Genomic DNA, 15,855 nt, shown 5'->3' on the forward strand with positions numbered 1-15,855 from the left:
CCAGCCCAGCCCCCATTTCCCCCAGGGGTTGCTGGTAACTGACCGCTCAGAAAATGTTGAAATCAGATTAGAGGTGAGAGCATCTGAGCCCTTTCATTCCCCAGATGGGAAGACCGAGGTCCACAGAAGAGCTGTCGTTTGTCCAAGGCCATGCACTGTGTCCCTGGTCATACCAAGGTGAGAGCCCAGGCCTGCTGACTCTCACAGATTTGTGCCTTGGTTTCTCCATCTGAGCACTGGCCTGGGGAGATTGGCAACGAGGCTTCAGATGGCCATAAGCATACTGTAGGAACATCCGAGGGCGGGACTGGGGGAGTGGAGGGGCGTCTCTGGCATGCCCAGGGTAGGCATTCAGCCACCCCCAGATCGCCCAGGCCTCTCTATCTGCCAGGCCTGCCTCAATGCTGCCATTGTACCAGCACTGGAGAAATGATGGGTGATGGGATTAGGCCTGCGGTGGGGGCCAAGGAGACAGCTCTGGTATCTGGGCCACTGCGAGGGAGGGCCCGCCCTCCTCTGTGGCATGGGTCTGGGCCAGGCTGGGCCCAGGGCAAACCTGCCAGGGCCCCACAGGCTCTGGGAGTGCTGGCTTCCCAACCAGACCTCTGGCCACACCATACCACCCACAGACATGGAGCCCCACCTTCACAGACCCACCCAGACCCCCCACATACAAAGGCTCACTCCCCGGGAGACTAGGACACTCTAACAGACACACGGCTACCAACCCAGTCATTTCCAGGGCTGGAGCGCCAGTTGATCACCCCTTATGTACATTTTTTTTTCAAAGTTATGGGTTTTTTTTTTTTTACATTCTAGCAAATGACACTGATTTTTAGGGTCCATGTAGAATAGACTTATTTTAAAATGTATTATTCATTTTATTATGTATAAGCATACATTTACTTTTATTTCTTCTTTCTTTATTTTTAATTGAAATATACTTGACATATAACCTTGTGGAAATTGAAAGTGTACAACACTTGCTTTTAAAAGGAGTCAACTTAGAGAACAAATAGCGGTGCCAATCTTAGAAGCGTGATTGCTTCTAAGGGAAGATATGACAAATACTGGGAGCTGGTCCTCACACGAGAATGTCTGTGAGACGTGGAAATGCCCCTGGCACAGGCTCCATATACAGAAACACACAGACACACACACACACACACAGGTGAACACCAGAGATCTTTTCACACACGAACCTCTATGACTGGACCCTCCCGTCTGCACACATGCCCCGGCCTGTCCTGATCCATTGGCTGCTTATACAATGTTTATACATTGACAGGTGCTCACAGACACATGAGCTTGCACTTGGTCATGCACAATTAGCACCCTCTCCCCAACTTCGACCACACACACTTGTTCACATTTCTCTCAGCTTCAAAAACTCATCAAGACTAACATTTATTGAGCACTTACTGTGTGCCAGGCACTGCGCTAATGAGCACTTTTTATCATTTTATTTATTAAAACCCTAGGACAATGCCACAGAAGTCGGTACTGTCATCATTCCCGTTTTACAGGTGAGAAAACAGAGAAGCGAAGGGACTTGCCCAGGGCACATAGTACTGAGGAGGTAAAGCCAGGATTTGAATCCAGGCAGACTGGCCCAAGAGCCCAAATTCTAATGCCAGCCCTGTCCCCTAACTTGCCAGGTAGCCTTGGGCCAGATGTTCTACTTCTCTGAGCCTCAGCTCCTCATCCATGAAATGGGTACAGTCCTCACATTTCCTCAAGTGTTGTGAGGACTGGACTGGCTGACTCAGGAGAGTTCCAGGAAACACACTGGGCTTCTGCAGGCTCCCTGTGTACAGGCCATCCTAAACACAAGATGTGGGGCAAGCAGCTGAGATGGGCTGAGAGGAGCTCCGCCGCTTGCTAGCTGTGTGACCTGGTGAAGGGAGTTAGCCCTGCGCCTCTACTTCCTCATCTGTAAAGTGGGAACGGTCATGGTTGCGTGAGTGATTCAGTGGACGAAATGAGATGGTATAAGTAAAGCCCAGAGCATGGCATTCAGCAAGCACTTCATATATGCCCATGCCTGCCCCCCAGGCTGTGACCAGCATCCTTCAGACCCCAAGCTGGTCTGATACCCCAAAATTCACTGAAGGGCAAGTTTGAAGCAGATGTCAGTTTACTACAAATAAAGAGATCGAACCATCAGATGTTCATGAAGATCTTTCTCCTGTTTATTGCCAAGGCCCAGCCCAGGCCTGTCCTGCTCACTCCTTATCAAAGGAGGAGGCCACTGGCCATAGGGGGCCGGGCCCACAGGCTCCAGATGAGGCTCCTCCAGAGGGCGCAGCTGAGTGGTGGTGTGTGGGCAGCTGGCAGACAAATCCTGCCCTTGTCAGTTCAGCTTCAACTTCAGGACCAGAGCATTCTGGAAGGAAACAAAGGGCCAGGTGGGGTGAGGGACTATGGGCAGGGGCTACCCTCCACACAGGAAGTGATGGCTCAGGTCAGTGGCCGGGAAATGGAAGCCAGGGTGGTGTGTAGGAGCAGAGGATAAACTAGACCTGCGTGTGGCCCTTCATGTCTCTAAAGTCAGTTTTCTCAACGGTCAGGTAGGGACAGCATCCCTACCTCCCAGAGTGGAGAGATCAAACGAGAAAAATGTACATTTAACACTCCCAGCACAATACGTGGCATGCGACGTAAAGCTAATATTCATTACACACTTACTGTATGACTTTAGGTAAATTATCTCAATAGCTCTCTGAGGTGGATACACCCATATTAACATCCCTATTTTAAGCAACAGATAAAGGTCATGTTATTTGCCCTGGGTGCCAGAAAAGGAAAGTAGCCGAATTCAGGTTTCCACCTGGGGAGCCCCTGGCCAAAGGAGGCCCAGGTTCTGAGGGGCAGGGTCTTGCTCAAGGGAGTGGCAGGATCCTGCCGATGGCCCCTGCCCTTCTCAAGGCTCCTCCCTCTAGGCTGTGAGAGGCAGGCTCTCGCTCATCACTCATTGGCCAAAAGTACTGACTGACCCCTTTCCTTGGCTCCTTTCCTCACCTCCACTAGGTCCAGCTCTGCCAGGTTGTAATCCATGTCCAGAAAGTCCGGAAGTGGGAACCCGACTTGGAGCACATCTGAGAAGCACAGAGTCATTTTAGGTGGCTGCTCTGCAGTTGACTGATTACTCCTTTAAGCCACTCCTTGGTCACCCAGAACAGAGCAGCGGGGAAAGAGCACAGGGATTCATTCATGACATTTGCCAGCCGCCCAGGCATAGAGAACAGGAGCCTGATCTCCACGTATTCACATTCCAGGTCTGGACCAAGATCTGACTCATGGTATGGAGTCAAGAGCCCAGGATTCTGGACGCGTGGGTGGCTCAGTGGTTGAGCAGATGCCTTCGGCTCAGGTCGTGATCCTGGGGTCCTGGGATCGAGTCCCACATTGAGCTCTCCTCGAGGAGCCTGCTTTTCCCTCTGCCTGTGTCTCTGCCTCTCTGTGTTTGTCTCTCATGAATAAATAAATAAAAGGAAAAAAAAAAAAGCCAAGTGTCCCAAACTGTGGGAGGGGCCTTTGGCCCCAAGCAGGTGACATTGAGACAACATCAAAGACCCAGCAATTACCACCCACTCCCTCTTCTCCTCCTGTATCTGGGATCAATGAAGGGGCTTTGAGACCACCCAGGTGGCATCCCCTCCCGTTTGCAGCGCTTCTTGCCACCAACAAAATCAAAGCCTACTTGAGCCCTCACCGTTGACGACTGGGACGTACGCTTCCCGGAGATAGTCAGTAATGAAGTCAGTCAGTTTCTTCTCCTGGGGGTAAGAGGGAAGGCGAGCATACCCACATCCCATTGTTCAATTCAATTCAACAGATTTTTGCAGCCCTCACTTCAGCTGGGTCTGGAGACCACAGGAATGAATATAGAGACATCAGATTGTCCACCTAGCATCAAAACTGCACCGGACCCTGTCTGACTGTAGGCTGATGACCTACATCTCCACTTAGTCCCTACTGAGTGACATATGGGCCTTGGGTCATGGTGCAGGCACGGAGGAATTTGGGACACAGTGGGTGACCTATGGACCCCATTTTGCTCCTGCAGAAAACTCAGCAGTTACAATCAGTCATTCATTCACTACTTCTCTGTACCTCAGTTTTCCCATCCGTGAAAGTGGAATATAATAGTACCTATGCAGAAGGATTCAGCAAGTTTGCATAAGCACAGCGGAAGTGCCCAGGAAGTGCTATTGTTGTTATTATTATTCTCGGTGCCTACTGGTCAGGCTCTGTCTTGGGTCCTGAGGCTACAGAGACTAATAAAAATGATAGCTGGGCCAACCAAGCCAGTCCAGGCTGCTACTATGCATTACAGTGTTATTAAAATCAATCCAGGAAAAATAAATAAAATAAAATAAAATAAAATAAAATAAATCCAGGGAGATGTCCAGAGTCTATCCAGAGAAGAAGATGAACTTAGAGAGGCTAAATGAATTTCCCAGAGTAACACAGCAAATCAGCTGCCCCAAGTCCTACAGTGAGCTGCTTTATTTACTTGATCTCCTTTTCAGGGCTCACACCTGCAGTGGCAAGTAAGAATAGGCACAGTCATGCCCTCAAACCAGACCAGAAAAGAAGCACTTGAGATACTTACATTGAAAGCACCAATCGATGAGGACTTCCGCGATAGGCTCAGTAATCTGCATGGGGTTGTGGGGGGACAAAGAGAGGGCAGGACAGTCAAAGCCACACTCATGGCCCTGGATAAAGGGGATCTCAAACACCTACAACCCCTCCCTGGTGCAGAAGTTCCAGTATGGCCTTCAGACCAGGTGCTCATAAATCCCTGCTTGGATGCTTCTTATGACAGACACTCATCATCTTTCATCACAGCCCATTTTGTTTCCTACAGCTCAAAACGTTTCCTTTTCTCATTGTTCTTGACTCTTCCCTCTGAGACCCCCAGCCATATCTGTGCTGTTGGCCAAGGCGAGGTATGCAGAGGTTTGCTGCCCAACGAGTCAGCCTCATATCCTTGCAGGACACAGGATTAGGACTCTTCATGTAACTACCCCCCTCCCCTGCACAGCCTCCAGTAAGCACTGATACATGATGGCATCACAACAGGCAATGTGATGGTCATCTGGCAACTTTATCGTCTCAAATTCTGTTCTCTATACCAGTAGCAGATCTCCCCATTTCCACTCTCATGCCAAGACATGCAGAGCCCCAGGCCTGGTCAATCAGAGCATTCCATCTCTGGAGTCAGTGATTAGTTTAGGGATCATGTGATCCCTGCTAAACCAATGAGAAGAGCCTTCATAACAGTGAGAACTATTGGACAAGAGGCCTCTCTTGGTGTTGGGGTCCCTTTGCCACCACCTGGCAAGAGAATTTAGCCAACAAACTGGACAGCAAATACCAAGAGAGGAGGGATATCCTGAGGACTTTGTGCACCTAAGACCCAGCCATGTCTGAAATTAAGATATACCCCTAGAGTTTTCAGTTATGTGAGCCCAAAGATTCCCTTTTGGGGAATTCCGAGTTAAGTTGAAATTGTCTCTCGTGCTAAAAGAATCCTAGACTGAGACAAGTCAGCTCAAAGATTAAGACAAATATAAAAAGTAATGAGTAACTGGATGTGAAAGCATGATGTTGAAGTAGGATAATGAATATAATGTATGGAGCCAGTGCCTCACATATAGACAGCGCTATAAATGCTAGCTGTTATTAGTAGAAGGGCAGGCTTCCAGGAGGAGGTGGCATTGAGGGGGGTGCTTAGTGGCAGGTGGCATTTGGATGACACAGGCAAAAGTCTATCAGTGGAAGAGGAGATAGGGACCCATGATCAGACTCACTGTGCAAGAGCCTAGTGGAAGAGGGGGAGGGGAGCAGAGGTGGGAGAGTTTGATAAGGGCCTTGAGTGCCAAGCTAAGATTTGAGAAAAGATCGTGCAGATGAGGGAGAGCTACTGGGGATTCTAGAAAAGGCATATGGCCAGAGCAGCCTGGCAGTGTGGACCATGCTGGATGAACCCGAATGGTTCTGGAACCGGTGCCAGGAAGAACCTAGAGCAGAAAACCAAGTGCTGTTGGTGATGCCCATGCAGGGGAACAGACGCACCAGGATGGGCAGCAGACTCCTACCTGTCCAGAGAGGTGACCATCTGCAGCCGGTTCTCATGAACTGAGTACTGGATTTTCAGGTTGAAGTGCTGGCAGGAGGTGGATGGGGCAAGAGCAGAAAGAAGGCAGTGGGATAAGGGCTGGTAAAACCAGGGGCTCTACTACCTTCCCAGCACCACGTCATGGCAAAGCAGTGGTCCTCCTCTCTGCCCAGCCCACCTTCAAGAACGGAGTCCAGTAGTCTCCTCGTGCCCCGAGCCCAGGCTCCCCATCTTCTCTGTACCTGCCCCAGGACAGGAATCTCAAAAATATCTGGCACACTACTGGTCCTTGTGCACGCCATGTTACTGCTCCAGCCTTTGTACATCCTGTGATCTCTACCTGGAGTGTCTTCCATTAGCAGCCTCCCCAGCATCAACCCTTTCCCTGGCCAGCTGCTGTTCAACCTTCAAAACATAGCTCAGGCAACTCCTGCTCTGGGAAGTCCTCTGTGATTTCCTCATCTAGATTTGGGATCTTTCTAGGTTCCCATATTGCCCTGGGTGAACTCTTCTCAGTCTTTGTAGATGCTAATGAATGTTGGAGGGAGGAAAGGGGGAAGAGAAGGGAGGAAGAAGAAGAAAGGGAGGGAGAGAGGAGAGAGAAAGAAAGGATTCAACTATTGACTCTCAGTTTGTTGATCTTTCTAGCCATTCAAAGGTTAGGTGGCAGAGCCAAGGATCAGACATCAGGTGACAGCTCCCAGGATCAGGATCACATAATTGGGATTAATTAAGGATCTTTTAATCCATTACTTGGCTATCAACTAAAATCCTACATTCCAGCTTTGAATATCCAGAAGGTGGGGTCTAAATGGGAAACAGATTCTACTCACAGTTTCCAGGAGAAAGAGGGATACAGAGGCCTTGCCCCGCCGCCGAGCAGCAAACATCTCCAGGGTGCCATGGAGGTGCAGATGGCTGTTGCCTGTCTTCATGGTGACCTTGGGGGGCTTGTTTATCCTGATCTGAGTCATCAACGGCTTTGGCTTGGGATAGGCTTTAGCTACCTACAGAAACCAGGACACTCTCCTCAAGGCCCACCCTCAGACGAGAGGTGTCTGTTGAAACCAGGAGTCCATCATGAAATAGGTGATTGCTACCTTGGACACAGGAAACATGACCTGCAAGCGCTGGGATGTGTCTATCAGGAAATAAAAGAGGCAAAACAAGCAGTCTGGCTCTTATCAGACACAGAAAGTACAACTCACAAAAGCTGAACTGTTTCTATGCTGGACCCAAAGAGTACTTTATGGAGAAGTCAGGATGATTTCACACCAGACAAGGGAAATGTGGCCTTGAAGCTGCCTTTCAAATCCTTTGTCCCTTCAACAGGAGAATAGGGCAGGGGAGGTGTGGTGATCATAGGGAGTCAGGGCACTCACTTTAGGGATGAAGGCAGCCAGTGTCTTTGTGGTTTGTGGGGGCAGCTGACCAATCTGTAAAATAAAAGCAAGATTAGGATTTCTGAAGCCTTCCCCCACCCATTCTAACAGACACCTCCTCTGACTCTATAAGGTAAGCACTCTGAGGTTCCCTCCATCATCATATTATCACTCTGTGATTAAGTAGATAAGGAACTCCTGGGTAGACCAGACTATGGCTTACACATCCCAATGTCCATGGCTCTTAGGACAAAGTCAGATGCTGAGGAAATGTTGGATGAAAAAGTGGCAGACAGATGGGAGAATGGATGAATGTGATGTATGAGAGGAGTGTGGGCAGATGGATTTGGGAGTGGATAGATGAATGGAGAAATGGATCAACAAATGAGTGCTGAGTGGATGTATGAATGGTTGGATGAGCACTTACGTAGGAGAACAAGTAATAGATGGGCAGGTGGACAGATGGGTGGAGGTATCAAAGGAATGATGGATGGGAAGATGAGTGGGTGAAAAGATGTGGAATGGTCTGATAAATGGATGGGAAAGTGTATAAAGAATGGATTGATAGGTGGAAGGATGGATCAAAAAGTACATGGATGGATGGTGGGTGCATGAATGGGAGGATGAATGGATGGATCAGTGATGATGGATGGAAGGATGGATGAATGGATAGAGGAGTAGGAGGAAGGATAATGGAGAGTTGACTGGGTAGATGAGTAGGTAGTTAAGGACAGATGTACAGACTTACTTATTCAGTAGAATCAGATCCTGTTCTAGATGTGGATGATATTAAGGGTGGATGGATGCTAGGGGGAAGGATAGAGTCTAGGGCATGAATACATGATAGCGAGATGAATGGATGAGTGACTGATGACTGGATAAAAAGAAGATGGATTGATGGCCAGTGCATGAGAGTTGTAGGCTGATGGATAAATATCTGCTTGCATGGACAGTTGGATGGATGAATGAGTAGATGGTGGTTACATGGGCAGAGAGATGGTGGGTGTTGGGGCAACCTGATGATAGAAACCCAAATAAGTCCTGGATCTCCGAGTCTTGGCGCTGCCCAGAACCCCAGGATAATTCTCAGAACAGATCCACCAGTCAGGGACTTTAATTACAGGGCAGCTCACCTTCGTATCCTGGACATAAACATCCAAAGACTTCTGCAGAAGGGCCAGCTCTGCGGTGAGGAAGGTGGCCGAAAGCAGCAGCTGTGAGGAACCTTCAGCATAGTCCTCGGGGAACTCAAAGACCTCCCCGTCATCAGCAAGCTGAATGGTGTTACCCTCTTGCTGCTGCACCACAGGCTGTGGGAGGGAACAGGGAAAGAGATGCTCAGCCTTGGCCATGAAGGACTGTGGCTGGGGGCAAGACTCTGTCCTCCAAATTAAGTGGCACTCAAACCAGCCCCCAGGTCAGCAAGTCACTAGATGGTAGAGCCAAGAGCAGGCTATCCTCTCAGTGTACAGAGGGGTAACTGAAGCCCATGAGGATAAGAGAATCAGTTACTATGCCATGGGTGGTTGCTCATGGGATTGTTTAAGTAACCCCAGTTAATCTGACTGTTGAGTTAGAGTGCTCATTACAAAGAGGTGTTTTCTGTTTATTCTCAGAAGGAGGTAAATGGCAAACAACGTGGGGGAAGACCAACCACACTGGAGGAAGACTTCACAGGGAGATGGTATTGTGGGAATTTTCTGCCCATTCCTGGAAGAGGCATCTCACCTAGTGGCCTGGAGTTCTGGAGACCTGGCTGAGGACCCAACTCTGCAACCAACTCACAGTGAGACCCTAGCCAAGTCCTGCGTCCCCTGGGCCCCAGTGTTCCCATCTGTACAACTGGTGACCACTCATTGGGAGAAGCACACCTTAGAGAAGGTGTGAGTGTGGGGTCAGAGGTCCTGGAAGTCAGCTCAGAACTCAGGATTCATGTTGAGAGCAGACAGTGGGAGAAGGCTTTGGTGTCAGGGAACACTCTCATGGTGGGCCCGGTCTGCCAGGGCCTGAAGGACCTCCCCCCGCTCCACACCACAGTCCAGCCACTTCCTTGGCAGAAGAAGGCTGGTGAGACCCCAGTTCCCCAGTGGCCCCCTTGGCACTTACGCTGAAGTCCACTTGGATGTAGCTGGCCGTGGTGGTCGGTATGGACATCAGGACATATTTGACACTGCCCATCTGACCCACGGGCATGGGGGCTGTTCAAGAGGAGGTTCTACTCAAAGAGGTGGCCACTTGGGGACAGGTCCTAGACACTGCCACCAGCCATCTGACACATGAGCTGGCTGGGGTTCCAGGAACCCTGGCCCTCTGTGTGATCCAAGGCAAGCTGCTCAGCATCTCTGGGCCTCAACAATTTCATCTGTAGAATGGAGGCAATAGTGCCTGGCCTGCGAATCCCACTCCCCCAAACTGCTCTGCAGGCACAGAGCTTGAGAGTTTCCTAAGGGGCGTTGCAGCTCAGTCCCCACAATAGACTGGTGTGATCAGGATTCTCGGCTCTGTTTGACAGATGCGCAGACTGAGGCTCAGAGGAGTAAAATGTCTCAGGCCACACTGCTGAGCTCATGAGCCAGTTTTCTTCTTTCCCAGCCATTGGGCTTTCCTGTCACCCCACTAGGGAACACTCTAAACCTCGAGATAACAGAGGTGGTAGATCCCTTTGGCAAAGAAAAGAGTCAGGTGGCATCACTATAGGATTACTATTCAGGGTGGAAGGTCTGTGGGTGAGCCCATCATGGCTGCTGTCCTTGGAGCCTGGGTGATCATGGATAGAAGACGGGTAGAGGACTAAGACAAAAACCCCAGAGTCCCTCAGGCTTCCCATCTGGAAAGTCAGGGGATAGACAGACACGGTGACCTTAGACCTCCTCAGTCCCAAGGCTGGGCCTGGAGCAGGTGCTTGAATGGGGAGCGGGGGCTTCAAAACTCAGCCGTCCTGATGTTCTCCATGTGGGAGCGAGGCACGGCTAGCGCTACTCACCATTCAGGTTGGCCCACTTCTTGTTCACATACACCAGGACCGCGTCAATGGCTGGACACATCTGGAAGCAGAGAAGGTGCTGGGCTGAGGGGGCCCCTGGTGGAGGGCCTCACTCCTCACAGCTGAATGATACTCCATGGGGAGACCCAAGAGCCCTGGAGGGACAAGGACTAGAGAGGAACCGAGCCCACGAGTCACACAGAGGGTCAGGGGCAGAGCCCAGAGCTCCTGACCACAGCCTATAAAATCAGCGGGGACTCGTGTTCCCCAGCAAATGGTAACCAAGGCAGGTGGACAAGCTGTGGTGTGCAGGCCACTATGTCCTCCTTCGGTGCTCATGGCAGACATCACTAGATGATCAAGGCACTTTCTCCTCCTGAGCCAGCCACAGCCTCAGAATCCTCCTCCGCTATGGCCAGTCCGTGAGGGTCACACCCACAAGAAGACACACTTGCCAGCCCCGGGGCTGAGCACCCCCATGGACGTGGGTAGAGGCTTGCTCTGGGCACTCACCATGCTGGGAAGAACCTTGTGTAGGGTGCTATCCAGGAACTTGTTGACTACCTTAGGTAGCATGCTGGACACAGAAGATGGGGACAGGACACAGATGGCAGGCAGTTAGGCTCAGGACATATGGGGACGTGACTAAGGAAGTACAGTGGCTCAGGAAGTGGGCTGCTGGGCAGGGGTGGCTCCCACCCCGCCCCCAACCCAGAGCCCCTCACTTGCTAGGCAGGTTGGTCTTCACGCTGACCACGATGATCTCACAGCCCTCGCTCTTAAACATGGGGAGGCCCGTTTCCTCATCCTGCAGAAGCCGGTTGGTGGCTGTGATGTTCAGAACCACGATGATCTCCATGTTCCCACCCATGAAGCTGGAGGGGAGGGCAAGTAGGCATCATGGACACCTTTGCCACTGTGGCCACTATCCCTACCTCCTCTTTGCTCTGGGTCTCAGCAGCTCTGGGAAGGGGAAAGGGTGAGGCACCACCCCCACAGGCAGAGAAGAGGATGGGAGCTGCCCAAGGGCACCAAAGCAGTCTTTCTTGTTCCCTCTTGCTTTGCTGAACTCCTACACGTCCTTTAAAACCCTATTCAGTTCTCATTATCTCCCCAAAGCCTTTTCTGATTCCCCACACACTGCTAGTGCTTCCTCTGTCCTACGTGAATCACCAGTCTGTGATCGTCTGTGCTCAGGTCTGGTTCCCACCAAATTGAGGAACCAAATATGGACCGTCTCAGAACACAGCACCCAGCTGGTTCACAGTAGGTACTCAATGAGTGTGCGCATAAGAGTAAGACAGGGTCATCCTCCTCCCTTCCTCGCCTCCTCTGCCATACTCACCTCTTGCCAGTGATGGTCATGCCCGTGGACACACACTGGAAGATGCCCACCCCAGGGATGAAGTTCAATGTGATGACAGGCAGCTGCACATCCTTCACTTTCACACTGGGAAGGGATAGAGATCCACAGCAGTGAGAACCAGATTGTTGAGACCCAGGCCCTTAACCCATTTCTCCACCACCTTGTTGGGAACTCTTGGGCAAATTTCCTATCCCATGTCACAGGGATAAGCCTGCCTTGTGGGGCCGCTGTGAAACACAAAGGCTGGACACAAACCAGCTTGTACACAGAAATACTTGTCAGAAATACATGTGTGAGTCGGGACACTTGGCTGTGTGACCTTGGGCTTTGCCCTTCCCCTCTATGGGCCTTAGTTTCCCCATTGCCAAATGGGGAGATTTGCTTAGATCAGGGTTTGTCAACAGTACCACTGTTGACATCTTGGACAGAATAATTCTTTGTCGTGGGGGCTATCCTATGTCTTGCAGGATGCTTAGCAGCATCCCTGGCCTCTACCCATGAGAGGCACGAGATTCACCTCCACCCACCCAATCCAGCAAGCTGTGATAACCGAAAATGTTTCCAGACATTGCTGAGTGTCCCTTGGAGGCAAAGTCACCCCTGGTTGAGAACCACCAGTTGAGATCCAGAAAAACAAAAATAAGGCACATCTAAATCCCACCCCATCCCCATTCCTGAGCTCTCAGCAGACATTATTAATAGGCCACAGTCTATATCTATGTCTGTTCAATGCAGAGTGCTCAGAGCCCACCCTCCCCTGCATGTCATTCCAGGCAGCCTCTACTAATCTATCCCACTGGGAACTTGCAATGGAACCAATTTGCCTCATCATTAGGTGGTGGTTGATACCTTTCTGGCTCTGTCATTTGAGAACTTTTCATTCAGTTTCACATGCATTCAGTGAGCCCCTGCTGCACGCAGGGAGTTGGAGTTTGACTTCTCAACCTAACTTCCTCTTCCCAATGACCCTGCTCATAAGAGGCAGGGATTGTCTCCAGTGGATGACTGAGGTGCAGGCAGGAGCAGTGACTTACCCGAGGTCACACAGCAAGCCAATAGCAAAGCAAGGAAGAGACCCCAGGCCCTGCCCCCAACCCTGCCCCAGCTCTCCCTCCTGCCATCTTAGGTCCTGGGTACAGCATTCGCCCTGCCACCCCCGAAGCCCCTCTCCTGCTCACTTGGTGATGCCCTTGATGGGTTTCATCCCCGGCTGATTCTTGCCTGCCTCAGCTGCCATCTTTTCCAGGATGTGGCTCTCATCCATGGCGCTCTGCACCTCTGGAAGTGGGGCAGTGCCCAGAGAGATATTTAGCTGGGCTCCCCATGGCTTTCCTGTCCTGGGCCAACCTTTCTGGCATCCCAGGCACAGGCCTCTCACATGTGGCAGTACTCTGTGCCCATAGTCATTGCGCACCACTCCCCCGCCCCAGGCTGGGTGAGCCGGAGACCCAGAGAGGAGACATGCCCAGCTCCTGCCTTCCTCCAGCCTCATGAGGGAGACAGTCACCAGCAATAACAGTAACAAGTGACAAGAACCATAATACAGAGACAGCTGGAGGAGCCACAGGAGAACTTCGGGCCAGGAAGAGAAGAACTAGGGAAGGCTTCCAGGAGGAGGTGCCATTCCAGTTGATCCTTGAAGGAGGGATAGGAATTTTCACCAGGAAGCAAAGACATAAAGAAGGCTACTCCAGGCAGAGGGCACAAAAAATGCAAAAGTGGAGAAGTGGGAAGAAGGCAGCATGGTGAGTCAAGAGTGAGAAATTCAGCACGGCTGGAGGGCAGGAGGGACAAGACAGAGACTGGAGCAGTCTGCAGGGAGCGTTTCCTGGGGGACTGAAACCCAAGCTGGAGTGTGGACTTTATCCTGTGGCCAAGCCACTCTCAGCGCTGCACAACTAGGGAACTCATCTGCGAGCTATTGAAGATGCAGATTCTGCTGGTTGCCAGGGCCTGGAGGCCCCAACCCCGAGTGGCACCGTGCCAGAGACACCTGCACAACCATATAGGCTGATTCCCAGAGAGGCCAAATACCAGGCTGGAGTCAGCCCTTGACACTTGTCTGTGACCTCGTGTCCCTTGCAGTCATCGAGCTAGGTGGTGGCAAAGAACTTTTACTCAAGTCCCTCCAGGAGATTTTAATCTCACATTTCACTTGATCTGCCCAGGCAAGGACAAATCACCCTATTTGACATTTCTTTACATTTTACATTTACAGAAGAGCCAACAGTAACACAGAGCAGTAACATCTTGCCTGAGGTCACACAGCACATTGTTAGCAGAGCTGGGATTTGGCTCCTGTCTGTCTCCCCCACAGCCCATTTATGGCCACCAGGCCCACTGTCAGGGCCAGGAGAGGCTCCAGGGAAGCAGGATTTCCAGCTCTGTCTCCAGCTTGTAGAGGGACCTTGGATAAGTCACCCCAATTTCTCTGGGCCTCGGGTTCCTCCTCTGTAAAATTGGAGGAATAGTATCATTTCTGCTAACTTTGAGGATCATGGGATGCTCAAGGCCATGCGAACAGGAGTGGACACCACATGCTACCTGCCCCCAACCCCACACCCGGGCCCACCAACTCACCGTGGTTCATGACGTCCATGCCCAGCCGTAGCAATGCCCCGGGGTCAGCTCGGGTGTGGGTCAGCAGGCCACAGAGTGCCAGAAACAGGATCCACAGCATGGCTCCACCTGTACTGTGGGGCCAGAATTGGGTGCAGTGCCTCCTAGACCCTGGTTGCCCTGGGGACCTCCCATGCTCCAGAGGAGAACAGGCCTCCTGTTCTCTTGGGGATCCAGGAGCCTCTGACCCCCAGCCAGTTCAGCAAACCTCACTACTGAGGGGGTCAAAGAATGTCCAGATTAACCATAGGGCCTCCAGGGCACCCCAGGAAGGTCACTTCCAGGTCTAAGCCTCAGTTTCCCCATCTGTAAACATGATGCATTCTGACCAGCCTCCATTATGGGGTTGGTGGGATGTTCAGCTGCAGTTTTTCATAAGTTCAAGTGCAGCTCCGTGCCAGACAATGCTGGGGCTGCGCAGGGGACTGGGAACTCCCACGACAGTATGGGAATGGGGGAGACGTCTGCTTCCCCCATGCTGACACTACAGCCAAGGGCATCCACCCCTTCGTTCGCTCAGTCTCACTTCCAGAAATGTCAGCTCACAGCTCCTGAAGGCCCCTTGAGATTGCCACACCAGAAGGGAAACTGAAGCACACCCCCAAGGTCTCATAGGCAGTGAGTAGAAAGCAGAATAAGGACCTCCCCGGGCCCTTCAAGTATCCAGAAAAACCTCACCCCATCCCTGGACTCCAGAAATCCGTCTCTCCTACTTACCAAGACCTGAAATTCTCCCAAGCAGAGGCCAGGTGTTTATTGCAGGTTTGAGCTGTGGCTGAAAAGAATTAAGGAAGGACCACAGGGCCTGCCCTGGCCAGTGTCACCCAGAGAAGGGGAGTTCCAGCTGGGCTCCTGCTAACAGCAGGCTTGGCCACTGAGGGCTCTATGGACCCACAGAGATGGGTACCTACTGGGGCCGCCTCCCTGGCCAAAGCCCATACTTGCATTCATTCATTCACCTCACACTTATTGAGTGCCTACTATGTGCCTGGCAGACCGGGTCGCAAAGTACACATGGCAGAGATAGTCCTGCTCCTCCTAAATCTTAGAGAGGCAATAGAGTGGGATAAAGTGTGTGTGTGTGTGTGTGTGTGTGCACCTGTGTGAGCACCTGCATGCTCACCTAGGGCATGTCAGGTGGGGTGGTCTGACATTTAAGGCTGAGACCTGAAGGATGAGAAGAGGGAGACCATTGAAGCCTACAATCCATATTTGCTAAATGAAAGGGGGATCTCTTTCTCTCTCATCCCATTCAATTTTTAAAGATCTGTCTGGGGTTAAACACAATCAGTCTTAGTGTTTTCTCAAACCCTATGAACACACACATTCATGCACCATGGGCATGTGTGGGGTTCGTGCATGCCCAAGGCCAGAC

At 51.3% G+C, this 15,855-nt stretch overlaps 1 protein-coding gene across 1 annotated transcript; it reads right to left on the bottom strand.

Moving 5' to 3' along the window:
• Positions 1-2,285: 2,285 nt before the first annotated feature.
• On the bottom strand, positions 2,286-14,541 carry BPIFB6 (BPI fold containing family B member 6). Its single transcript, XM_041732150.1, has 15 exons — positions 14,442-14,541; positions 13,040-13,139; positions 11,841-11,945; positions 11,221-11,370; positions 11,009-11,072; positions 10,496-10,556; positions 9,619-9,710; positions 8,646-8,822; positions 7,513-7,566; positions 6,964-7,137; positions 6,111-6,178; positions 4,619-4,664; positions 3,716-3,779; positions 3,022-3,098; positions 2,286-2,386 (listed from the first exon to the last, which is right to left on the bottom strand). The coding sequence occupies exons 1-15, from the start codon at positions 14,539-14,541 to the stop codon at positions 2,354-2,356; spliced, it is 1,365 nt and encodes a 454-aa protein (XP_041588084.1). The 3' UTR covers positions 2,286-2,353.
• Between the last annotated feature and the right edge of the window lie 1,314 nt (positions 14,542-15,855).

The sequence above is a fragment of the Vulpes lagopus genome, chromosome 18 (genome assembly GCF_018345385.1).
Source record: "Vulpes lagopus strain Blue_001 chromosome 18, ASM1834538v1, whole genome shotgun sequence".
Taxonomy (NCBI): Eukaryota; Metazoa; Chordata; class Mammalia; order Carnivora; family Canidae; genus Vulpes; species Vulpes lagopus.